This window comes from Pan paniscus, chromosome 15 (assembly GCF_029289425.2).
Source record: "Pan paniscus chromosome 15, NHGRI_mPanPan1-v2.0_pri, whole genome shotgun sequence".
Classification (NCBI taxonomy): Eukaryota; Metazoa; Chordata; class Mammalia; order Primates; family Hominidae; genus Pan; species Pan paniscus.
Window position 1 is genome coordinate 105,098,348 of NC_073264.2, and position 25,401 is coordinate 105,123,748.

The window sequence follows — 25,401 nt, forward strand, 5'->3', positions numbered from 1 at the left end:
CAGGTTGGAGTGCAGTGGTGCGATCATAGCTCACTGCAGCCTTTAACTCCTGGGCTCCAGTGAGCTTCCTGCCTCAACCTCCTGAGTAGCTGGGACTACAGGTATGTGCCGCCACACCCAGCTAGTTCCAATTTTGATACGTATATTTTTTTCTTTTTAGATGAAAGAAAACCAGTAAATCTTCAAATATAAGGTTATAATTAGGTTCCTTGGACTTAACTTTAAGAATGAATTGTAGCACTTTATAAAAAAAATCTGACTAATGTATAATTTCCTACTTTAATAAAGTTATGAAAAGCCAGATTTTATATATTAAATATTTTGCTATTTCACCAGAGTATAAGTTTAAATTATTCACCAACAGTGAATGTTTTTCTTTGAGAGTAGCAGCTACTCATGTTGCTAAATCAGTCTATTTATCTTTACTGATAGAGCTGAGTTTTATTACACGTTCCCTTAATGTTGAGCTTAAAAGTACTGTGATTAAAACCAAAGCTGAGTGTTGGGTTAAAGCCCTGCCTCATTTTTAAACTACATGTTATTTTTTCCCTCACCGCCCTTCTCCCCATCCCCTGCTGAGAATGATCGTATAATGGGATGTTGACTTCTCATTTCTGTTATATTGTAAAGATAGGATTCGTATTAATCATTTATTTAATTCTATACGTAGCTTCATTGTAGAATAAAAGTCAAGGTTAATATCTAAGTTTTGTACAGAATTTGTCAAACTTCATACTAAAGTTGCTTTAGTTCCTGTGAGGTGGGTTTGAGGTATAAGAAAATACTTCAAACATTTTTTCAAAGTACTTAGGAAACATTTTAGTTAAAAGCATACTATTCAATAAAAACAGCATGTTTAGAGTGGTTAAAAAAAGAACACTATTTAAAACATAGGCTACATCCACAGGATACTGACCTTGTAACAAAGAAAAACTTGAAGTCACATCACTTATTCTTAATATTAAGAGTTCTAAGGTGGTCATAAAAACCCCTCTAGTTGTAAGTAACTTAACTAGATGGGTGATAATATGGTAGGTTCCATATTCTGTGTGAGAACACTGGGAACCTGTCCTTTGTGTTTTTGTCTACGTAACTGGAAATGGTGGGTATTTCATCTTTGTCTGCCCTCTTGGAGCTGTCACCTGGGATCACAGAAGGAGCAGAGCAGTCCATGCTCCCTGAGTCCTCCAGGTCCTCTTGCTCACTCCCTCTGTCAGAGCTGCTTAGGAAGTCTTTCAGAACTTGCTTGAAGATATAGACTATTTCCCATGGCAGTACATCATTTTCTGCCAAAACTTCTCGAAATCTAGAGGGAAAATGGTAATGAATATTCAGTTTAGAACATTTTTTGTTATATCTCTTTATCTCCAAAATACAGCTTGAATAATGTACTTGTATACAAGTTACCCACCTTTTGAGTATTTTGCATGTTGTTTTAAAATTATGCTTCTAGTAAAGAAATTTTAAATGTAATTTAAAACAATTGCTCACCAGACATCTACACAGTTGAAGAATTTACATGATAGAATACAGTTTCTAGTCAAAATATATGAGGAACTTGGACTTAGCAGTAGCAGGAATCATAAGAGAACATAGTATTTTTACCTGCTGAGAATAGTTCCAGTTTGGCAAGGTTGAACTTGTGAGCAAAGAACTTCAAGTTGTCTTTGTTCAGTCACTGGGATAGTTGTGTGGGGATTCTGGTAGTTTCTGAGCCAGTTGTAATCCACACCTGTTTTTTTCACTTTTTGTTCATTTTCGATTTCTTGTATTAATCTCTCTCGCTCCTTTAGGTGCCATTTTAATTCCCGAAGCAGAGTCTTTGTCACTATGTCTGAGCCAGGATAGTGTGTGGGTTTGTAGGAATCGTTTTTGGGCCATTTCATCCAGCCAAAAAGTGGCATTTTTAGCCTATGGAAATATTTTCACTTGTTTATTTGCTCAAAATGTTATGGTTCTTCTGAGCAAATATTTGTTTCTTTACAATAAATTTGCCCGAAAAGTGCACGATTTTTTTCACATTTAGCTATGCAGGTCAAAATAAGATTAGAACATGGATTAACGTCTTAATTTTTAACTAGGTCAGTGGCAGAAACCAAGCTTTGAAAATGCTTTTATGTAGCTTAGCAGAAATTAGATATACAAAGTCAGAGATAACATATAGACTGAATGATATCCGAAAATAACACTAACACTTGCTGTGAAAAGTTCTTAAGAGACTTAAAATATTAATGTCAGGGCAAGTGCTGCCTACAAATACTTTTGATTTATGTTTTGGACAGAAAAGGTTTAAAGCTTACCTGTTAAGTTGATGGGCTGATGTGATGTTGCCAAAGAGCTGACTGAAGTTGGTGACGAAGCTGTGTTTCACTGGGATGTATCTTGCTCTCCTAGGTGTGTCCTCTGTTGAAGGAATGCGCCACCTTATTTACCCACCGAAACTGTATTTGAAATAAATAACTTTCTGTGTTAGGAATGAGGCTGTGATGTCTTCATTTGGAGAGAATGCTCATTAATTCACCTTGTAAGTAAGCTAGAAGAAATGACAGAAATAACTGACTATTTAATCTTCACAAGTTATATAATGGTCTGCCTTTTCAATGTAGCTCAGTCTATTTGAAAAAAATGCCAGCAGCTATGGATGCTGGTCCTAAGTGCATTCCGACACGTCTTTGGTAGTGAAATGAAGAATGGTCGTCTAAAGCACCACAGATGCGCTCCGAGCTAGAGTGAAGACTGTCGCGTGATGTGATGCTTTGCTGTGCATTGCTGTAGGTCACAGTTTAGTGCTGTATTTTTATGCCTGTAGAGCTCTAAAAATAGCCATGTTGCTTTTATTCTTCAGCTTAACTTTCAGGCCATTTGGAAGCCGGGTCACTGTCCCCTCTAGTGAAAACAGGAAAAATAGATTAGATTTGACTATTTGCAAAACATGCATTCTGAGAAAGCTCATTGTAATTGAGCGAAATAGGTAAAGAATGCTGATGTGAATTATAATTGTGAAATATTTAGCAAATGTTACATTTTGTATTCATTTTGGTTTTTCTTGCAAAACAGTTAAATTTGTATATTTAAGCAAGTTGAAATGCTAGGGGACATAATAAACAGCTAGATAACTTTAAAATATACTTTATAATCTCTGAAAATATGGTAATAAGGCAGTAATTGGTTGTCAGGGAAAAATAGAGGCATAAGAACACACAAAATTCGGAACAAAATCTTATAATTCATCATAGAAAAATCATTTTAGTGTTTTTTTTGGAGCTGAGGATGAAAAACTTATATTTACTATTTAGGTGCATATTGGTTTGTAATGGTCATTATTGTGCTATTTCTTTTTTCTTTCTTTCTTTTTTTTGAGACAGTCACGTTGTGTCACCCAGGCTGTAGTGCAGTGGCATGATCACGGCTCACTGTAGCCTCGACCTCCTGGGCTCAAGTGATCCTCCCACCTCAGCCCCCTGAATAGCCAGGACCATAGGTGCATGCCACCACAGGTGCATGCTACGGCATGCCTGGCTAGTTTAAAAAAATATATACACACGCACATGTGTACATACATATATGTTTTATATATATACATATGTGTATGTATTTTATATATGTACATATATGTATATATACACATAGGTATATATATGCATATGTATATGTATTATATATGTATATATAAATATACACACATATATAATACACACATATATACACACACACATACATTTCTTTTTTTTTTTTTGTAGAAATAAGGTCTCCCTGTGTTGCCCAGGCTGGTCCGTAAACTGGGCTCAAGTAATCCACCTGCCTCAGCCTCCCAAAGTGCTGGGATTACAGGCGTGAGCCACTGCGCTGGCCTGTGCTAATTTCCTATGCAAGTGTTTGTCTTTTGCTAAAGAGTAGATAGTATAAAAGGTCTTTTACTCCCCAGTTCTCTGTGAAACGACTGCATAGTGGTTTTCCCTTTTATAGTATTTGTTTCTTCTGTTGCTTTTCCTTTCAAGTGAGCCATGAAGAGTAGACGTTGTTTACATCAGACTTGCATGTCATGCATGACCCAGAGTGACGTGTGTGGTCACCCTACAGCTCCTGTTGCTTAGATGTTAGAAAAAGCCAGATGTCAGGACTCATTATTGTCAACTGGAAGGTTTTCACATGACATTGCATATACTGTTAGGAGAAGGAAAGGAGTAAAGGTTATCATGACAGAAGTGTCCTACCAAATTTTATACTAAAATTACAGCGAATCTTGCCGCATACTCCTTTGAATAACCTCCTTGTTTCTGCATAAATTTTTTTCCTCTGAAATGGTAACAAAAATATCAGAACATATTGGATATGGAACTTAAGCCAAATTTCTGTTCAAGGCCCTCTGCAGTCTCACATTATCCCTCCTTCAAGGCCCTCTGCAGTCTCACATTATCCCTCCTTCAAGGCCCTCTACAGTCTTACGTTATCCCTCCTTACCTGGCTTGCTTTCTTGCTCGACCCTAGAGCACACCTTTTGTTTCAGCCAGGCCACGTTGCCCCCTGACGCTTGCCATGCTTACTTCTGATCCTTCAGCTTTGGTTCAACTGTTTTTTCTCTTCTGAAAAGCTGCTGCTTTGTGTTTTTCATGTATCCACATAGTAATTCTCTTTTTCATGGACCAGCTCAAATACCAACTGATTTTTTTCTTCAACCTGAGGGTCAATGTGAACATCTTCCTTGGCCCTACTTTTCCTTTGAACTCTGGTTTTATTTATCTTCACTGTTAAACTTATAGAAAGACTGGTTTGGTCTGTGTTCCTGTTCTCTCCACCCCGCCCCCCACCCTTTTTTTTTTTGAGATGGAGTCTTGCTCTGTCGCCCAGGCTGGAGTGCAGTGGTGTGATCTTGGCTCACTGCAACCTCTGCCTCCTGAGTTCAAGTGATTCTTGTGCCTCAGCCTCCCTCGTAGCTGGGATTACAGGCGTGCACCACCACACTCAGCTTATTTTTGTATTTTTAGTAGAGATGGGGTTTTGCCATGTTGGCCAGCTGGTCTTGAACTCCTGACCTCAAGTGATCTGTTCGCCTTGGCCTCCCAAAGTGCTGGGATTACAGGCGTGAGTCACCGTGCCCGGCTTCTTTTCCCTTTTTCCTAATGCTTTCCAATTAGATCCTGCTGTGTCCTCTACTGTAATTGCTGGCTTTCAGTCACTTAACAGATATCTATTGACTGTCTGCCAGGGCCTGGATAGTTAGGGGCTGGGGTGTAGCAGTGAACAAGACAGACCTACTTCCTACTCCCAAGGAGCCAGCCTCCAAATGTGAAGACAAATATAAGTACACAAATCAGTAAGGTAATTATAGATGGTCATAATCTATTAATATACTTGGAACACTTCTCCCACTTAGAACTGGAGGTCAGAGAAGACCTTTTTGGGTAGGGGGTGTCCTTTTAACAGAGATTTAGAGATCAATGAGCTAGCCACTGGAAGAGCTTCTTGAAGGCAATCTTCCTTCTCCACTTACTTGTTTGACACCTTTCTTGCCATTGAAACCATTACCAAAGACCTTTTCAGAACTTTTCTTACCACCTTAACTCACATTGAGTATACCTTCCTTTGAAGTTAATTGTGTAAACCAATTTTTCTAGTACTTAGTGTGTGCTACTTGCCTTACAGATTTTATTTTGTCCTGTCTCCTGAGATTATCAGATTGAAGTAGAGACCCAAATAATTCTCTGATTACAGTATTTCTTCTACTGCTATGTAGATAGAGAACATAAATATTTGTAAGCAAAGGTAAGGAAGTATCTTGGATTGTATTTATCTTACATTATAATGAGTTGAATAAATGAATTGTTTCTGATGAATTGCAAACTTCCTAGGATATTTTGTGTGGACGACATAAAGCTTAAGCTGTTAGGTCCTTTGCTTTTTGGTCATTGTCATAGTTTTCTAGTTTACGCCTTGTTAGCTAAGTATTAAATTTTATAAGACTTAAAATGAAATAGGACCATATCATGCATAATATATGTGTGTCTATGTAAAATTTTAAGATCTGTAAGGAAGTACATAAAAAGAAAAGTTTAGAAAGACAAAATTTTGGAATCTTGAAAAGCAAGCTAAGGAGCCAGGCATAACTTTTTATATATTACAATCAGGGCTGCTTTATATAGTATTCAACAGCACTTGATTGCAATCAAAGAAGGATTTTTCATTGTGGGAAGACTCATATCTTTCTGTTTTTTTTTTTTTTTTTCTTTTTTTGAGACAAGGTATTGCTCTGTCACCTAGGCTAGAGTACAGTGGCATGGTCATAGCTCACTGCAGCCTCAGCCTCCTGGGCTCAAGAGATTCTCCCACCTCAGCCTCTCAAGTAGCTGGGACTATAGGCACATGCCACCATGCCTGACTAATTTTTAAATGTTTGGTAGAGACTGGGTCTCACTCACCATGTTGCCCAGGCTGGTCCTGAACTCCTGGGTACAAGCAATCCTCCCACCTCAGCCTCCCAGTGTGCTGGGATTATAGACATGAGCCACTGTGCCCAACCTGTTTTTAATTCATTTTGCTACTGAATTAAAAGTTCTGGGTTATTGATTCATTTTTCTTAAGGTAAAAAGTACATTTCTGTGGAGTTGTTCATATTAAAAACTCTCAACAAACTAGAAATAGAAGGAAACTACTAGCATAATAAAAGCCATATATGAAAAGCCCACAGCTAACATCATACTCAATGAAAGATTGAAAGCTTTTCCTCTAAGATCAGGAACAAGGTGAGGTTGCCGCCTTTCACCACTTTTACTTAACTTAGTACTAGAATTTCTAGCCAGAGCAATCAAGGAAGATTAAGAAATAAAATGCATCCAAATTACAAAGGAAGAAGTAACATTATCTCTGTTTGCAGATGATATAATTTTATATGTAGAAACCCCTAAAGATTCCACAAAAACCTGTCAGAACTAATAATTGAATTCAGCAAAGTAGCAGTCTACAAAGTTAACACACAAAATTCAGTCTCATTTCTACACCCTAACAATGAACAATCTAAAAAGGAAATTACAAAACTATTCTATTGGTAATAGCATCAAAAAGAATAAAATACTCAGGGATTAACCAAAGAAGTGAAAGTCTGGACAATGAGAAGTGCAAAACATTGCTGAAAGAAATTAAAAACATAAGTACATGGAAATACATCCTCTATTCATGGATTGGAAGACAAAATTGTTAAAATGTCAGTACTACACGATGTGGTCTACAGATTCAGTGCAATCTCTGCCAAAATCCTAATGACTTTTTTTTCATAAATGGAAAAATCCATCCTGAAATTCATATGGAATGTCAAGGAACCCTGAATAGTCAAAACAATCTTGAAAAAGAAGTACAAAGCTAGAAGACTCACATTTCCTGATTTTTAAATTACTACAAAGCTACAATCATCAAAACAGTATGGTATTGGCATAAAGACGCATAGACCAATGGAGTAGAGAGCCCAGAAATAAACCCTCACATACATGGTCAATAATTTTCAGTAAGGGTGCCAACACCAATTAAGGGGAAAAGGACAGTTTGGTTTTTTTTGTTGTTGTTTTCTTTGCTTTTTTTTTTTGTTTGTTTTTTTAGATAGAGTCTCGCTCTGTCGCCCAGGCTGAAGTGCAGTGGCGATTTCTACTCACTGCAAGCTCTGTCCCCCAGGTTCATGCCATTCTCCTGCCTTAGCCTCCCGAGTAGCTGGGACTACAGGCGCCCGCCACCACGCCCGGCTAATTTTTTTGTATTTTTAGTAGAGATGGGGTTTCACCGTGTTTGCCAGATGGTCTCGATCTCCTGACCTCGTGATCCACCCGCCTTGGCCTCCCAAAGTGCTGGGATTACAGGCATGAGCCACTGTGCCTGGCCAGGACAGTCTTTTCAGCAAATGATGCTGAGAATAGTGGAAATCCACAGGCAAAAAAATGAAATTGGATTACTACTTTACACCATATACAAAAATTAAGTTGAAATGGATTAAAGCTCAAAAGTAAGACCTAAAACTGCAAAACCCTTAGGGGAAAACTGAGGGCACAAACTTCACATCGTATGTGGCAATAATTTCTTGGATATGACACCAAAGGCACAGGCAACAAAAGAAGAAAGACAAATTGGACTTGAAAGATTTGTATATCAAAAAACTGAACAGTAAAAAGGCAGCTCACAAGATGGAGAAATATTTGCAAATCATGTATCTGAAAAGGGATGAATACATAGAATGTATAGAGATTTCCCAAAATGCAACAAGAAAAAAACAGATTTTTATTTTTTTAAGAGGGAGGGTCTCACTCTGTTGCCTAGGCTGGAGTGCAGTGGTGCAATCATAGCTCACTGCAGTCTCGACCTCCTAGGCTTAAGGGATCCTTCTGCCTCAGCCTTCCAAGTAGTTGGGACTATAGGTGTGCAGCAGTGTGCCTGCTATTTTTTTTTTTTTTAATTTTTTGTAGAGACAGGGTCTTACTATGTTGCTCAGGCTGGTCTTGAACTCCTGGTTTCAAGTGATCCTCCCACCTTCACCTCCCAAAGTGCTGGGAGTATAGGCATGAGTCATTGCACCCAGCAAAAAAGTTGATTCAAAATTGGCAAAACAGGAGTTGGTGAGGATGTGGAGAAATTGGAACCCTTGTGTACTGTTGGTGAGAATGTAAAATGGTGGGGCTGCTGTGGAAAACAGTATGGTGGATCTTCAAAAAATTAAAAATAGAATTACTATATGATCCAGCAATTTCACTTTTGGGTATATACCCAGAAAAGTTTAAAGGAAGACCTTGAAGAGGTGTTTGTACACCTGTGTTCATAACATCATTATTCACAATAGCTAAAACGTGGAAGCAACCTGAGTGTCCATATCCATAGAAAGGAGTATTACTCAGCCTTGAAAAGGAAGAAAATTCTGACATACGCTCTGACATAGATGAACCTTGAGGACATTATGCTAAATAAGCCAGTCACAAAAGGACAGATACTTTAGCCAGGCACTATGGAGTGTGCCTGTAGTTCCTTCTACTTAGGAGGCTGAGATGGGAGGATTGCATGAGCCCAGAAGTTTAAGGCTGCAGTGAGCTATAATTGCACCACTGCACTCCAGCTTGGGCAACAGAGCAAGACCCTGTGACAGAGTGAGACTCCATCTCAAAAAAAAAAAAAAAATCCTTGAAAGCACAAATACTCTGTGATTCCACTTATATGATATTCCCTAAAGGAGTCAATATCACAGGGCCAGAAAGTAGAATGGTATTTGTTGGTGGCTAGGAATAGAGGGAAATGGGGAGTTATTGTTTAATGGGTACAGAGATTGTTTTACAAGATGAAGATTTCTGGAGATGGATGGTGGTGAAGGTTGCATAACATGAATGTATTTAATACCACTGAACTGTACACTTAAAAATAGTTAAGATGGAGGATACCTTTGTTGAAAGAATTGTGAATAGCATGATTCATTTCTAGCAGAGGCTAAGTTTAGGACAGCAGCTTCCATTGAGAAGTCTTTCTGTGTCATGAATAGCATTTTAATGACCTCTTGGCTCACATAAGCAAACAACAGGGATGTATCTGCTATGAAAATCCATGAAGCAGGGGTCTAGATGAGATTATATGATGATGTCTTGCAATGTGTAATTCATTTTGCTAGTAGAAGAATTCTTTGTAGAAGTTGGCAGATTGAAGTGTTTTTCAGGGGAGTAAATCCTCCAAACAAAAACAATCCAAAATATAGTCAGTTCAAGTCCTGATTTTAGTTCTACTTTGACCTCTGATTATAAACAATTTCATGTATGTTCTTACCGCTTCTGGTTATGCCACCCAGGGAGTCGTGCAATATGCATAACACAATGGTCAACCTCATATATTTGTGATTGCAACAATAACTTTGAAGGTTATGACTCATGAAGACACAGAAGCTCTAAACGCTGGCTTTGCCAATTTATTTTATTTTATTTTTGAAACAGGGTCTCACTCTGTCGCCCATGCTGGAGTGCCATGGCAGGATCTCGGCTCACTGCAACATCCGCCTCCCAGGTTCAAGTGATTCTCCTGCCTCAGCCTCCCGAGTAGCTGGGATTACAGGCGCCCACCCCGCCACTGCACTGGCTAATTTTTGTATTTTTAGTAGAGACGGGGTTCCAACATTTTGGTCTTGAACTCCCGACCTCAGGTGATCCGCCCGCCTCGTCCTCCCAAAGTGCTGGGATTACAGGCATGAGCCACCATGCCCGGCCAGCTTTGCCAATTTAAACAAATCAGGCCCTGCCCTGCCCTGCCCTGCCCTCTTCTGTTTCCTTCCTTCCTTTTTTTTTTTTCTTTTGATGGGCCCTGCCCTCTTTCCTTCCTTCCTTTTTTTTTTTTTTTTTTTTGATGGAGTTTCGCTCTTGTTGCCCAGGCTGGAGTGCCGTGGCGCAATCTCAGCTCACCGCAACCTCCGCCTCCCAGGTTCAAGTGATTCTCCTGCCTCAGCCTCCCTAGTAGCTGGGATTATAGGCACGTGCCACCATGCCTGGCTAATTTTGTTATTTTTAGTAGAGACAGGGTTTCTCCATGTTGGTTAGGCTGGGCTTGGACTCCCAACCTCAGGTGATCCAACTGCTTCAGCCTCCCAAAGTGCTGGGATTACAGGCATGAGCCACCGCATACAGCCGGTTTCTATTTCATAATCAAATAAATGTCCCTTCTTCCACCACAATGATTAAACTATGTATTTGGTTCCAGGAGGTATTTTCTTTGTCAGTTATTGTGCTGAGCAATTTAATCTTGAATTTAGAAACTAATCTTCTTATGAAGAACACAGGAAGATGACGCCAGGTCTAGGACTTGGAAGTCTGCATTATGGAAGGATATGGAAATGTGACATTTGATCACGGGAGGTTAGAGAGAATGTTAGAGGTTCAGTCTAGTAAATAATGGACCAGATACACTATGTGAATGAAATATTGTGTACCTCATCTATTTGCTCATCAAACGCTTAGCAAAAACTGCATGTGTGAAATGTGTCAGAGTCAAAATGGAGTCATTAATGTTAAAACAGAGCCAGGGAAGGCCATGAAGAGAGGAGTCTCACACTTGTATGTTTTATAACAAAAAAGACTCTACAAAACCCACAACCTTGCACAAAGGCCATCACAACCTTTCTCAAAGAATATTTCTCCAAGGACATCTGCCCAGCCACTGCTTGACCAGCTTCAGACTAGCATCACCCTGTTTGTGATCTTTGTAGCCAAGGATAATTATTTCAGAACAATTGTGTACTACTCATTTTTCCCTTTAAAACCTTTGTCTTTCTTTACTTCCCTGAATACACAAATCATTTACTGTGCTATGTGTAATTCCCATCGCAATGCTTTATTCCCAAATAAAGATCTTTCCTTGTTAAAAAAACAACAAAAAAATCCATCAATTTTTCAGAGAGTGCCCTAAACACAATTTTATATGCCTCACTGGTTGTTAGGTTATTCCTGCACTTGACTTTATCGTTGTTTACTACTAGTAAAAAGCAGCATTGCCAAATAATCCCTGATTTTCCACTAAAATGATGTTAAGCTTTTTGAAAAGTTCAGGTTAAACTTACTGTTGTTAGATTAATGTATTTGTTGCTTCCCTTTATCTGGAATGTGTCATTAGCTTTTTTATTTTAACCCCCTTTAATTCTTAATTCCATGACTTAAGGTTTGAGAGCTAAACACTGGGACTTCTGGATAACACACTGACAGTTTGCATAATTATAATCGGCATTGTACATAGAAAGGATATGGCTACCTTTTGTTAAATCTGCACTTTCTAAATATCAAAAAAGGGAAATGAAGTATAAATTTTTGTATAATCTGTTTGAAACATTTTATTTGCTTAATATTAGGGCTTTGCCCCTTTCCTGTCAGTCTCTTGGGATCCTGTGTAGAAGCTGTTCTCATTAAACACCAGTTAAGTCCATTCTGTGGTACTAGCTACTAATTCAGTTTTATATTCTACCTCACAATTTAAATAAACTGAAATATTTCTTTTTTTTTTTCTTTTTTCTTTTCTTTTTTTTGAGACAGAGTCTTGCTGTGTCGCCCAGGCTGGAGTGCAGTGGCGTGATCTTGGCTCACTGCAAGCTCCGCCTCCCGAGTTCACGCCATTCTCCTGCCTCAGCCTCTGGAGTAGCTGGGACCACAGGTGCCTGCCACCATGCCCGGCTAATTTTTTTTGTATTTTTAGTAGAGACGGGGGTTTCACCTTATTAGCCAGGGTGGTCTCGATCTCCTGACCTTGTGATCCGCCCGCCTCGGCCTCCCAAAGTGCTGGGATTACAGGCGTGAGCCACCATGCCCAGCCATAAAAGGAAATATTTTTTAAAAAAGTTAAGATGGTAAGTTTTATGTTATATATATACACGTATATATATATGTATATACGTGTATATATGTGTGTGTGTGTGTATATATATATATATATATATATATATTTTTTTTTTTTTTTTTTTTTGAGGCAGAGTCTCACTCGTTCGCCCAGGCTGGAGTGCAGTGGTGCGATCTCAGCTCACTGCAAGCTCCGCCTCCCGGGTTCACGCCAATCTTCCTGCCTCAGCTTCCCGAGTATCTGGGACTACAGGCGCCTGCCACCACACCTGGCTAATTTTTTGTATTTTTAGTAGAGACGGGGTTTCACCGTGTTAGCCAGGATGGTCTTGATCTCTTGACCTCATGATCCGCCCACCTCGGCCTCCCAAAGTGCTGGGATTACAGGCGTGAGCCACTGTGCTCGGCCTTATGTTATATATATTTGCCACAATAAAAAGATTGAAAAAAATGCAGTTAATATTTAAGGAGAAACTGATATTGAATTTCTTTTTTTCAGTATTTTAATTAAAATACTACTGCATTTACCTTTTAAAGTTAAAAGTCACATTTCTATGCGTTTTATTCTTATCTTAGTGATTTATAGGAATTCTCTCTCTCTCTTTTTTTTTTTTTTTTTTTAAAGACAGAGTCTCACTCTGTCGCCCAGGCTGGAGTGCAGTGGTGCGATCTTGGTGTACTGCAACCTCTGCCTCTAGGTTTCAGGCACTTCTCCTGCCTCAGCCTCCCGAGTAGCTGGGATTACAGGTGCTTGCCACCACGTTGGGCTAATTTTTGTATTTTTAGTAGAGATGAGGTTTCACCATGTTGGCCAGGCTGGTCTCAAACTCCTGACCTCAGGTGATCCACCCGCCTTGACCTCCCAAAGTGCTAGGATTACAGGCATGAGCCACCATGCCCAGCCAGGAATTAAAGTTTTGCTGCAAATGTTTTCTTTCAGATGATCACCTGCTCCCCTTCACCTGGTCAGAGCCATGCTGTTAAACTAAAAGTCAGATATTGTTATTTCTCTCTCTGCTCAAAACCCATCTTATTCAGAACAAAAGCCAAAATCTTTATAATTACTCCCAGCTCCTCCCTGATACTTCAGCTCTTCTCCATACCCTTCTGCTCCCTACCCTCCATTTCTCATCATCCTCTTCCCGCCCCCTCCTGTGGGAGCCACCCAGGCATCTTGACTCTCTCAGCTGCACCTGGTACACTGTTATTGTTGAGTGAATTAATGAGTAAATGTCAGGCAAACAGTAACCAGAGGAATGCTGATATTTTGGAACAGGTAAAAGTTGGCTTTGATGCAAACAGCATTTTATTAAAGTGTATTAGACAGGATTCTCCAGAGAAACAGGACTAATAAGATATATATAGATCTGTAAGGGGGAGATTGGTGATGATACTTGGCGCACGTGATTATGGAGGCTGAGACGTCTCACTATATACCTTCTCCAAGCTGGAGAAGAAGGAAAGTTGGTGGTGAAATTCAGTCTGAATTTGAAGGCCTAGGAACCAGGGTAACTGATGCTGTAACTCCCAATCCAAGGCAAAGCCTGAGAACCTGGGATGGGAGATGGCCGGTGTCAATCTCGGAGTCTGAGGGTCTGAGAATCAGGAACTCTAGTGTCCCAGGGCAGGAGAGACTGGATGTCCCAGTTCAAAAAGAGAGTATTTACCCTTCCTTATCCTTTTTGTTCTGCCCGGGTGGGCTCTCAGTGGACTCGGTAATGCCCATCCATGTTACTGAGGCAGGTCTTCTTTACTCAGCCTACTGATTCAAATGCTAACCTCTTCCTGAAACACCCTGACACAGCCAGAAAAAATGTTTTACCAGCTATCTGGGCATCCCTTGGCCCAGTCAAGTTGACATAAAATTAATCATTACATAAAGTTTGTCTCAAATTTCAAGAATCAGTATCATATAGTCTCTTTGACAACAGTGCATTTAAACCAGACACTGATGAGGAAAACATAGTTGATAGCATATAATACATATCACAATTGTCTTTTTTCACTTAATATTCTGGACATGTTTATCTATTGGCATGAATAGAGCCATGACACTTTAAAAATGATACACATTAACTAAGGTATGCCATTGTTTTAGCTTGTCCCCTGTTGGACATGTTTTTCAGGTTTTAATTATTACAAATATTATGAAAATATACCCTTCCTCCCTGGAATCCTTAATAGCGTCACCCGATTTTAATTTTGTCCACATCTCTAATCAGCATCTTACGTATCTATTATGTCTCCTTCACAAGAATAGTAGTTTCATGTGGGCAAGGACTTTGTTTTGTTTCCTGCTATATCTTTAGTGTTGGAGACAGTGCCTTTTGTGCAGTAGGTGTTCAGTAAGTATTTGCTAAACAAATGAATGTTTCCATGCATGTCTTTGCACGTGCTTCGTTTACATGTGCTGATGTTTAACAAAGATTCTGAGGAAAAGTTGGATTGTAGGAGACGTGTGTTTTAAGTTTTGGTTAGTTTTTAGTTTTTATTTGATTTATTTTTTTTGAGATGGAATGTGGCTCTGTTGCCCAGGCTGGAGTGCAGTGGCACCATCTTGGCTCACTGCAACCTCCGCCTCCTGGGTTTAAGTGATTCTGCTACCTTAGCCTCTCGAGTAGCTGGGATTACAGGGACCTGCCACCACACCCAGTTAATTTTTGTATTTTTAGTAGAGACAGGGTTTCACCATGTTGGCCAGGCTGGTCTTGAACTCCTGACCTCAAGTGATCCGCCCGCCTTGGTCTCCCAAAGTGCTGGGATTACAGGCGTGAGCCACTGTGCCTAGCCTGTTTATTTTTTTTTGAAACAGGGTCTCGCTTTGTTGCCTAGGCTGGAGTGCAGTGGCATAATCTTGGCTCACTGCAACCTCCACTTCCTGACTCAAGGGATCCTCCAGCCCCAGCCTGCTGAGTAGCTGGGACCACAGGCATGAGCCCACACCCGGCTCATTTCTATATTTTTTATAGAGATGGGGTTTCACCATGTTGCCCAGGCTGGTCTCGAACTTCTGAGCACAAAGTGATCCAGCCGCCTTGGCCTCCCAAAGTGCTGGGATTACAGGTGTGAACCACCATGCCTGGCTGTTTTAAGTTTTAATTAGCTGATTTCAGCTACTCAGGAGGCTGAGGTGGGAGGATTGCTTGAACTTAGGAGGTTGAGGTTACAGTGAGCTATGATCAGAGCACTGTACTCTAGCCTGGGTGATAGAGAGAGACCTTGCCTCAAAAAAATGATACTGCAAACTACCCTTCAGAATAAGTGGTCATACCCATTTACCATAAATGTATCTCTCCTCATAAATATTCTGAAAATATTTGCTCTTTTTGCCAATTTGATGGGTGGAAAAATGGTTTGTCATTGTTTTAATTTGCATCTGCCTGGTAACTGAGTTTGAGTGTATATTCATTTGTTTATTGACTATTTGCATTTTTTCCTGTGACTTAATGTGAAAAACTTGTCTAGTACACAAGGGTTTCTTGGCTTTTTGGAAATAGTATACTAACTTTTACTATTCTTTTCAGGTCACTCAGCCAAAGGAGCTCAGAAGTAGAGTATATTAACAAATACAGACAGCTCGAAGCACAAGAGCTTGATGTGTGTCGCAGTGTCCAACCAGCCAGTGGGCCAGGTAAACAGGTCTCTTTAAATATTTTAGATAGGATGCATGAGTGGTTCACATGCTAAAATATTAGGTTCATAGTGCATGCCTGTAATTCCAGCTACTCAGGAGGCTGAGGTGGGAGGATCACTTAAGGCCAGGAATTTAACACTAGCCTGGGCAACATGGTGACACTCTGTCTCTACAAAAAATAAAAAAACTAGCTGGATGTGGTGGTGTACATCTGTAATCCCAGCTACTCGGGAGGCTGAGGTGAGAGGGTCACTTGAGGCTAGGAGTTCAGGTTCATCCTGGGCAACATACGGAGACCCTCTCTTTAAAAAAAAAAAAAAAAAAAAAAAAAAAATATATATATATATATATATATATATGATTATTAGGCCAGGCGCAGTGGCTCATGCCTGTAATCCCAGCACTTTGGGAGGCCGAGGCAGGTGGATCACGAGGTCAGGAGATTGAGACCATCCTGACCAACAGGGTAAAACCCCGTCTCTACTAAAAATACAAAAATTAGCTGGGTGTGGTGGCGTGTGCCTGTAATCTCAGCTACATGGGAGGCTGAGGCAGGAGAATCACTTGAACCTGGGAGGCAGAGATTACAGTGAGCCAAGATCGTGCCACTGCATTCCAGCCTGGCAACAGAGTGAGACTCCGTCTCAAAAAAAAGAAAAAATTATTAGAAGCCTTTAAGAAATATAGTGGCGAATACAAAAATTAGCCGAGCATGGTGGTGCATGCCTGTAGTCCCAGCTACTGGAGAGGCTGAGGCAAGAGAATCGCTTGAACTGGGAGGCAGAGGTTGCAGTGAGCTGAGATCATCCTAAATAGTCTGTTCTTCGGAAGACTAATAATGGTTTCTTACCTTGCTATTAATTAAAACTACTTTTTTTTACAATAAAGATATTAAAATGACATTTTAAACAATGCAGAAATGTATAAAATAAAAAAGTAAAAGGTCCTTCTTAAATTCCCAGTTCCCAAGAGTACAACTGTTCAGAGTTCACCGTTAGTTACTTTCTGTGAGTATGGAATTTTTTTCTGAGCAAATTATCTTACTAGCACCAAGCCCTATTCATATGCTAGAAGTTATCTTTTGATTGTTTTTGCTTTATGAGAGGTCATCTGTCATAGATTTCTGCTAGTTCAGTTGAGAAGCTCTGCCTCCTGTCCTGCCATCCTGCGTATTAGTGTGCTCAGAGTCGGGCACAAATGTGGGTTCAAGTAACACTTTCTTTTTTAGCCTTTTAAAAAGTATGAAATACCGTCGATACATAATAGTAGATTAATCCTTATCATTCTTGGGATTGATTTGGGCTTCTTGACTGTACCAATTAGTACCTTTTAATTAGTCCAGGAAAATTCTGAGCCATCATCTATGGCCCACTCTTTCATTTAGTTTTGTGTTTTTCATTTTTTTGGTCAGTGTGCTCTCTTCTGGTTAATTTCTGCTAGATCTGTCACCTTAAGGTAAAAGCAGCCTTTGGTTCTTTGCCTCCCTTTCTGTGTTCTTGCCTCATCACAGTCTTTGGCCTGGTGTCTCCTTGCTATTTCATCAGCCCTTTGGTGCTTTTAAGGAGAGGTTTGTGTATTTCATCTAACATCTTTAGTTGACCTCAGGAAGGAGATTTGTCTGAACAACCCAGTGTATTAACAGAAGTGAGCATTCACAGTGTATGTTATCTCTGGTCCAATTTCTACTTATGCCAAGAAAAGTACAAAGTTGTACGTATAAGAATGTTTATTGAATTGTTACTTAATCTATGGGAAGTCTTAAGAATCTCCTATATGCCAGTGACCAGAGGATTGGTGACTTTGGTCTTTTGTACAAAGGAAGAGTACTGTGCAGCTTTGGAGGTAGGAAGTAGCCATATGTGTTATTGTGGAAAGAGAGCCATCATCTAATACTTCTGTTTGGAAAGCACATTAGTTAGTTTATAGATGACTCTGTGTGATGTGATCCTTCTTGTCACACTCACGTACTGGCCCAGGGGCACAGGCAGCAGCCCGGCACACCCTGCGTGCTGGGCCTGTAGCGTGCCGGATGGATTACCACTCTTTAGGACTAGCTAGATTACAAATGAATGCCTGTAACTCAAAGTGTCTGTTCTCATACTTTTAAGTTCATATGTGAAACTCTCTTTGCTTTCTTTATGCATGGTATCATAATATATTTGGGGCTTTTCTCTGGGCAGTCGGATCAACTATGGCTTTGGCTACTTATGGAGGTTTGGGCTACTTAGCCACTGACATTTATCAAGGTGTGTTCCAGGGGCTGTATGAGACAGTGAGAATATGACAAGTAAAAAAGACTTTAACTCTGATCATCTCTGATCATTGTAGAGATGATCATTTAGTCATCCAGTTACACAAATAAATGCTTTTTGGAAATAAGTTATCTGAAAGCCAGCTCTATGGGGGCGTAAAACAAGGATTTGACTTGGGCTGTGGTGTCAGGAAAGTAACAGTTGAGCTTTGATCTGAAGGGTGAGTGGACCTTACTGAGGCAGTGTGGGGGTGCAGGGAGGGAAATGTGTGCAGAGGCCTTGTGCTGGGAGGAAGCCTGGTATTCCAGCCCTGAAAGAGGGGCCAGTGCTGCTAGGGAGTAGACAGTGGGTGTGGGAGGGCTGGGCAGGGTCAGCTGGAGGCTAATAGCCTCCTAAAGAGGTCCATGTTCTAATCCCCAGGACCTGTGAATATGTCACCTTCATGGTAAAGGGGTCTTTGCAGATGCAAATTAAGGATCTTGAGATGGGAAGATTTTCCAGGTGGGCCTAATGTCATCACAGGGTTTTTCCTAGAGGGAAGCAGGAAGATCAGTCAGTAGTAGATGTGACAACAGAAGTCATAGGTTGGAGTGATACAAGGAAGAGGCCATGAGCCAATGCAGGCAGCTTCTCCATGGCTGATAAGGCAAGGGAATAGATTCTTCTTTACAGAGCCTCCGGAAGGATCCAGCAGCCATGCCAACACCTTGTCCTTCTCATCTTTGAACCTCTGCTTCCAGAACTGTAAGAGAATAAATGCATGTTTTAAGCCACTGAGTTTGAGGTAAAATGTGACAGCAGCAGTAAAAAACTAACACACTTGTATTGGATGAGGTTGGATGAGATAGGCAAGACTAGTAATAGGGCCTGTGGGCTGTAATGAAGAGTTTTGGTCTTCATACTCAGAGCAGTGGGAAGCTATGAAAGTTTCCATGCTTTTCTTGGGATGACTGTGAAGGGAGGAAGGGGGTGTCATGTGTTTAGATTTGTGTTTTACAAAAAATGCTTTGGTCATATTTTTGAGAGTTGATTGGAGGGGGCCAGAGTGGACCTGAGGAGAATTGGAGGCATTGTCCTAGTCCAGGTGAGACTTGATGGTGTCTTTGACAGAGGATGGCAGTGGAGGAGGAGAGCCAGTTGAAGGACAAACCGGACAGGAATTGGTGATGCCTTGGACACAGGGTGAGGGAGGAGGCCACAGGAGGCAGAGAGGTGCTGTCCACTTCTTTTTCCTTGAGATGAGGTCTTGCTATGTTGCCCAGGTAGGCCTTGAACTCCTAGGCTCAAGTGATCCTCCAGCCTCAGCTTCCTGAATAGCTGGGATTGTAAACATGTCACCATCATGTCTGCTAAATGTTTTGAAGTGTTGAAGTGCCTCTGGAGCATTGAAGAAATAAGGTCAGGTTATCTGTGTGTGTGTGTGTGTGTGTGTGTGTGTGTGTGTGTGTGTGTATGTATACATACACACACACACACAGACACAAAGCTATTTCTATGTCTATTTCTATTAAAACCATGAGATTACACTGATGCCTCTAATTCCAGTCCAGTGCCACAGGTTTCAGCATGAACATTTTGTTATATCCAGTTATAAAATAATTTGATTCAAAACACTTTTGATTTTGGTCTGATACAGGTGTTTTTCACTTATAAGTATTAAAAATTATTTCTAAATAGAAATCCAAGGGCACCCATTCAGTGAATTTCTATCGATTACAGTAGAATCATTTTACATGGTTAAAGATTAATCATTTTTTAAAAACTGAGATTTATTTGCATTGATAAATGAAATCTTTCCTAACAGTGTGAGCCTAGTTCTAGGTTGTCGACTCCTGAAGGGTTCTGTTGCTTTCACACAACAATTTGAATTTGTCCTGGGATACAGTCTTTAGATTGTAGTTAAATTCCACAGTGCTGCCTCCTTTTAAATGTGGTGATATATTTAGTGGCTGTTTTCATCCTCCTCTTAGCTTTTCTTCTGGTTTTAAGAGAATGGCCCATGTGGAATGTCTAATAACCGAAAGAGAAACGTTATTCTTCCTTCAAGTTAATTTTGTATTCAGAATACTAGTCCATATTTTGAGAAAGTCATATATAATTATCTATTTTGAAGATTTAATTTTATGGTTAAATCAGTAATCCAGTAATTAAAATTATTTTCTGTAATATATAGTGTGTAGATTTGAAGATAAGTCTTAAGTTCACCATGTGAGCTGACATACTTACCAGTTAAAATTCCTTACGTGCTGTTTAGAACCTCTAGGTGCTGAACTTTTTGGTTAGATTTCATATTTGGTTGATGGTGATATAGTGATATGTCTTAGTGAAGAGAACTAGCAATTTTTATGGCTTCCAGTTTTCCCCAGTTCATGTAAAACATTGTGTTGTTAATCATGTAGGATAAAGAGACAGCAAGAAAATAAGAATAGTCAATTTTAAGGTTGAGCTGTTCCTCATGCCGTTTTTGGATTTTTGCTTTGTTGTATGTAGTTTGTTGATTTGCCTTAAATTATCCGTGATGGATTTCCTTCTTTTTCTGTTGCTGATGCAAAGGTGCGAGAGCCACACAGCTGGGAACATTTCTGCTGTTTGGTTTCCTGTCTGCCCTTTGGCAGTGTACGCGGAGGCAGGACTTGATTTGTGCTGGGTCTGCTTCAGCCAGTGACCTAAAAACGTCAGCTTGTGTTTTGCGTTACATGGAGAAGGGGCTATAGTATAGACAGTACCGTTAGGACTTCTGGCATTTTTTCTTGTAAAATTTCTGTCTTTAAGTAGCAGTCTTCAAAATGCACGTAATCAAGTAATGTAAGCCAATATTGTCTAAGTAACAGGGCTTGTTTAGCGGCATGTGAGCCAGGGCTTGAAGTCTTTTAGCAAAACGAACGTGGCTGCAGCCTTTTTCGTCTTTCTGAAAGAATCTTTGTCACCTTCTTTCCCCTTTGAATAGCCCTTCCTCAGCTTCGTACTCCCATCCTGTTCCTCACTAGAATACTTGCCTCTCCCTTTGTCTGCATGCTGTGTCTGGGCTCAGGGCCTTCTTTCTCTCAGTCCAGTTCACAAGGGCCATGGGGATTCTCTTCCCCTTCTTTCATTATGTTCAAGAAGGCCTAGGTATATTAACTGGGAAAACAAGAAGGCATCAGTAATTACCATAGCACTGAGAAGAGGAATGGAAGGAAAGTGAGACGTGATAATGGAAAGAAAATCCCTGTTTTAGTAAACTTGGCAATCACTAGTTAGGCTGATTAGAAGATTAAAAAGCCATAGGTCAGGCGTGGTGGCTCATGCCTGTAATCTCAGCAATTTGGGAGGCCGAGATCAGGAGTTCAAGACCAGCCTGACCAACATGGTGAAACCCCATCTCTACTAAAAATACAAAAATTAGCCGGGTGTGGTGGTGGGCACCTGTAATCCCAGCTACTCAGGAGGCCGAGGGAGGAGAATCGCTTGAACCCAGGAGGCAGAGGTTGCAGTGAGCCGAGATCGCGCCACTGCACTCCAGCCTGGGGGACAGAGCAAGACTCTGTCCAGAAAAAGAAAAAAGAAAAAAGAAAAAAAAAAAGCCATATCAGCAGGACAGCTTTCCTGAGTTAGGGGTCACTAATATTTTAGGAAGAACATACTCACAAAGAAGCCATTTTTGCTTTGAGAAAGTATGACAGATCTGGCTACTCTGTTTATAGAATTGAGAACAGGGACCACATAACTTTGATTCAAATGTGGGAAAATAGCCACATTTTAATTACATGTTATTAGACCAGTTAGGAAAATGGGAATATATGTAGGGAAAAGATGAAGGAAAACAAGAGAGAAGCCTGGTTTTATTAGGAAAGGCCGAGGGTGACACAGCAGGAGATGCTGGTGAGAAACAAGGGGCTGATAGGAAGGGAAGGTGAGTCGTGGGGTAAGGGGATGAGTGTGGTGCTAAATTTGGCTGAGTTTATTTTGGAAGTAAAACTTATTTCCCAGCAAAAGTTTGTCTTCCGTGAGTTTTGATGATTTGTCAGTTTGTCACGTGATGACCAGAGGTTTAGAATTTGTAGTGCAGCCAGAGAGCAGGGCATGTTTTTACAAGAGGGCAGAGAAGTGTGCCTGGTCAGAGCTCTGTATCATGTATCCTGAGCAGAGGCAAGCTGCCTGCTTTCCTGATACCTGTATTTCATAAATTGTTTGATTTATTTATTGCTATCACTGATGTATTTTAGTAGCAGGGAATGCACACTTAAATTGATGCATTCTGTTGAAATTTCAAGGAAAAGTTTTCTCTTTAACTGTTTTGGTACCACTGAATCAGCAATGAGTGCATGTTTTACAGGCCTGTTTTAGAAGGCAGTGCTGAGCTTTGCAATATTGGTGGCTGTGATGGAGGGATAGAATGTTCTCAGTTTGCTTTTATACAAGATTAATAGTGGGCTGCTAAGGGAAGTTTCTTAAGAAATTAAACTTTTTATTTTAGCTTCGGGGGTGCATGTTCAGGTTTGTTACAAGAGTATATTGGGTGATGCTGAGGTTTGGGCTTCCATTGATCCCATCACCTGTATAGTGAACATAGCACCCAATAGGAAGTTTTTCAGCCCTTGCCCCTCCCTCCCTCTTCTTCTTGGAGTCCCTAGTGTCTGTTGTTCCCATCTTTATGTTCGCGTGTACCCAAGGTTTAGCTCCCAGTTGTGAGAACATTTAATATTTGGTTTTCTGTTTCTGTGTTAATTTGCTTAGATGGCCTCCAGCTGCATCCATGTTGCTTGCTGCAAAGGACATGATTTCATTCTTTTTTATGGCTGCATAGTATTCCATGGTGTATATGTACCATGTTTTCTTTATCCAATCCACCATTGATGGATACCTATGTTCGTTCCATGTCTTTGGTATTGCCCTGATGGCAGTTTTAGCCTGTAGAAAATGTATTTTTGTATTTGAGTGTGTGTGTGTGTGTGTGTGTGTGTGTGTGTGTGTGTGTATGCTGTATATATAGATTAGAACATTGAGTTATCTTTTTCCAGATAAGAAATGGCATTGTATTTGTTTGTTTTGCCTTAATCCAGGTCCAAGGCCATCTTTCGCTAAATTAAGCAGTGTGACGTGCATCCCAGGGACAACTTATAAATATCCTGATTTGCCTATAAGTCGATACAAGGAAGAGGTAAAATTGTTTTGTTATACTGTAATTTTGCTGTTTGAATACATGTCTGAGGCCCAATACTTTTGGTTTCTAATTTGAAAGTTACCAGTTGCCAGGTGAACACTTCTGTGGTGTACAAGGTTCTGTGGTGGATAAGAGGAGGGTGTGCTCAGGCCAACCTGCAGATGATTTTGTGTAGTAACCATATCGATGGCTTTTCTTTTGATCTGTGCTTTAATTTCTTTAGTCTTCGCCTGAGTACATCTTCTAACATTTAGTTTATCTAGTCTTTCCTTCCTCAAAATATCTGCAAGTAAACACTTAGTCTTCCCCAGGAGAGCTTCTTGTTTAAATAAACTCACTGCTAAATGTTTTTATGAAGCAAATGACATACCCTGGCATTTCCACTGGGTTTTCTTTACAGCGTTGGCCCTTTCTCTGCCTGTTGATTAATGTAATCAATCATTGACATACCATTGTATTAACAATGCCAGGCAGATGTAGCAGTAGGACGATTAAGTTCCTAATTACTTGCGTGTTATTAAGCATTGTTAAGAGTAAGCGTATCGGAACCTTTATTAACTGGAAGAAGGAGTTACAGATAAAACTAGAAATGTTTCAAATTTAATTTTTACTTTGCTTTAGAGTAAATCATGCAACTAAAAATTAGAGGCCAGTATTCAAATTAATTTGTATTCCCTGACCATATCAATTGTTAGAAGGATAAGAGCTTAAATAAGTTTAGACTGGAGGTCGGGGAGTTCTGGAGGAGGAATTTGAGTGAAGTTTTAAAAATGCTGCATATAATCTGTAAGTGGGAAAGTGGAAGTTACTTGTTTCCAAATATGTCTGGAGGTGGGAGGATCACTTGAGGCCAGGAGTTCCAGACCAGCCTGGGCAACATAGCAAGACCTCATCTCTACAAAACACACCCCCCAAAATTAGTGGAATATGGTGGCACGTGCCAGTGGTCCTGGCTTGGGATGCTGAGGTGGCAGGATGGCTTGAGCTTAGGAGGTCAAAGCTGCAGTGAGCCATGATTGTGCCACTGCACTCCAGCCTGGGTGACAGAGCTAGAGCCTGTGTCTAAAAATAAATAAACAGATATTTAATAGATAAAAATATGTCTGAAGAATTTAAGATGACATTTTAAAACCACTTGAATGTAGTAACAGCTCTTTTTCTCATGTTCAGTAGAATTATTTGCAGATTCATTACAAAATGTTAATAGAAACTTGGGAAGAGTCATAGAAATCTAATTTTACATTTTCATTTTTACAGAAGCAGTTGAGACCCAGGAAGGTGGAGTTAACCTGGCCTGGTTTTTCCACAGCTATCACTAGTTACTGTTTTTTTGTTGTTGTTTTTGTTTTTTTGTTTGTTTGTTTTGAGATGGAGGCTTGCTCTGTCGCCAGGCTGGAGTGCAGTGGCACGATCTTGGCTCACTGCAGCCTCTGTCTCCAGGGTTCAAGCAATTCTCCTGCTTCAACCTCCCAAGTAGCTGGGACTACAGGCGCGCTACCACGCCCAGCTAATTTTTGTATTTTTAGTAGAAGCAGGGTTTCACCATATTGGCCGGAATGGTCTCGATCTCTTGACCTCGTGATCCGCCCGCCTTGGCCTCCCAGAGTGCTGGGATTGCAGATGTGAGCCACTGTGCCCAGCCACTAATTACTGTTAAATAGGTAGTAGAGTTGCATTTAAGTGTGGCAACCGTTTGTCGCCTCCTTGCTCTCTTGTGTTGTGTTTAGAATGGTTAATTAATAACTTTAAGCAATTTGGGAAATTGCTGGTAATCCCAGCAATTTGGGAGGCTGAGGCAGGCGGATCACTTGATGTCAGGAGTTCAAGACCAGCCTGGCCAACACGGTGAAAGAAACCCTGTCTCTACCAGAAATACAAAAATTAGCTGGGTGTGGTGGTACATGCCTGTAGTCCCAGCTACTTGAGAGGCTGAGGCATGAGAATCGTTTGAACTCAGGAGACAGAGGTTGCAGTGAGCCGAGATTGTGCCCCTGCACTCCAGGCTGGGCAACAGAGCGAGACTCCATCTCAAACAAAACAAAACAAAACTTT

The 25,401-nt window shown here is 40.4% G+C and overlaps 2 protein-coding genes across 3 annotated transcripts in view; one reads left to right on the plus strand and one right to left on the minus strand.

Moving 5' to 3' along the window:
- TDRD9 (tudor domain containing 9) overlaps window positions 1-25,401 on the plus strand; it is a 124,102-nt gene that overhangs the window by 11,473 nt on the left and 87,228 nt on the right. For both annotated transcript variants that reach the window (XM_034938252.1, XM_055098069.1), the window contains exons 2-3: window positions 15,845-15,951; window positions 23,249-23,346. In XM_034938252.1, coding sequence (XP_034794143.1) covers window positions 15,845-15,951; window positions 23,249-23,346 — 205 coding nt within the window. The remainder of the gene's footprint in view (window positions 1-15,844; window positions 15,952-23,248; window positions 23,347-25,401) is intronic.
- Window positions 544-2,738, minus strand: RD3L (RD3 like). The gene is made up of 3 exons (XM_034938251.3): window positions 2,301-2,738; window positions 1,606-1,911; window positions 544-1,306 (listed from the first exon to the last, which is right to left on the minus strand). The coding sequence occupies exons 2-3, from the start codon at window positions 1,902-1,904 to the stop codon at window positions 1,009-1,011; spliced, it is 597 nt and encodes a 198-aa protein (XP_034794142.1). The 5' UTR covers window positions 1,905-1,911; window positions 2,301-2,738; the 3' UTR covers window positions 544-1,008.

Coding starts and splice junctions, on each gene's coding strand:
- RD3L (XM_034938251.3), bottom strand. CDS start 1,904: ATGCCACTTTTTGGCTGGATGAAATGGCCCAAAAACGATTCCTACAAA. Junction 1,307..1,605: donor ACTGGAACTATTCTCAGCAG/GTAAAAATACTA, acceptor TTTTCCCTCTAG/ATTTCGAGAAGTTTTGGCAG.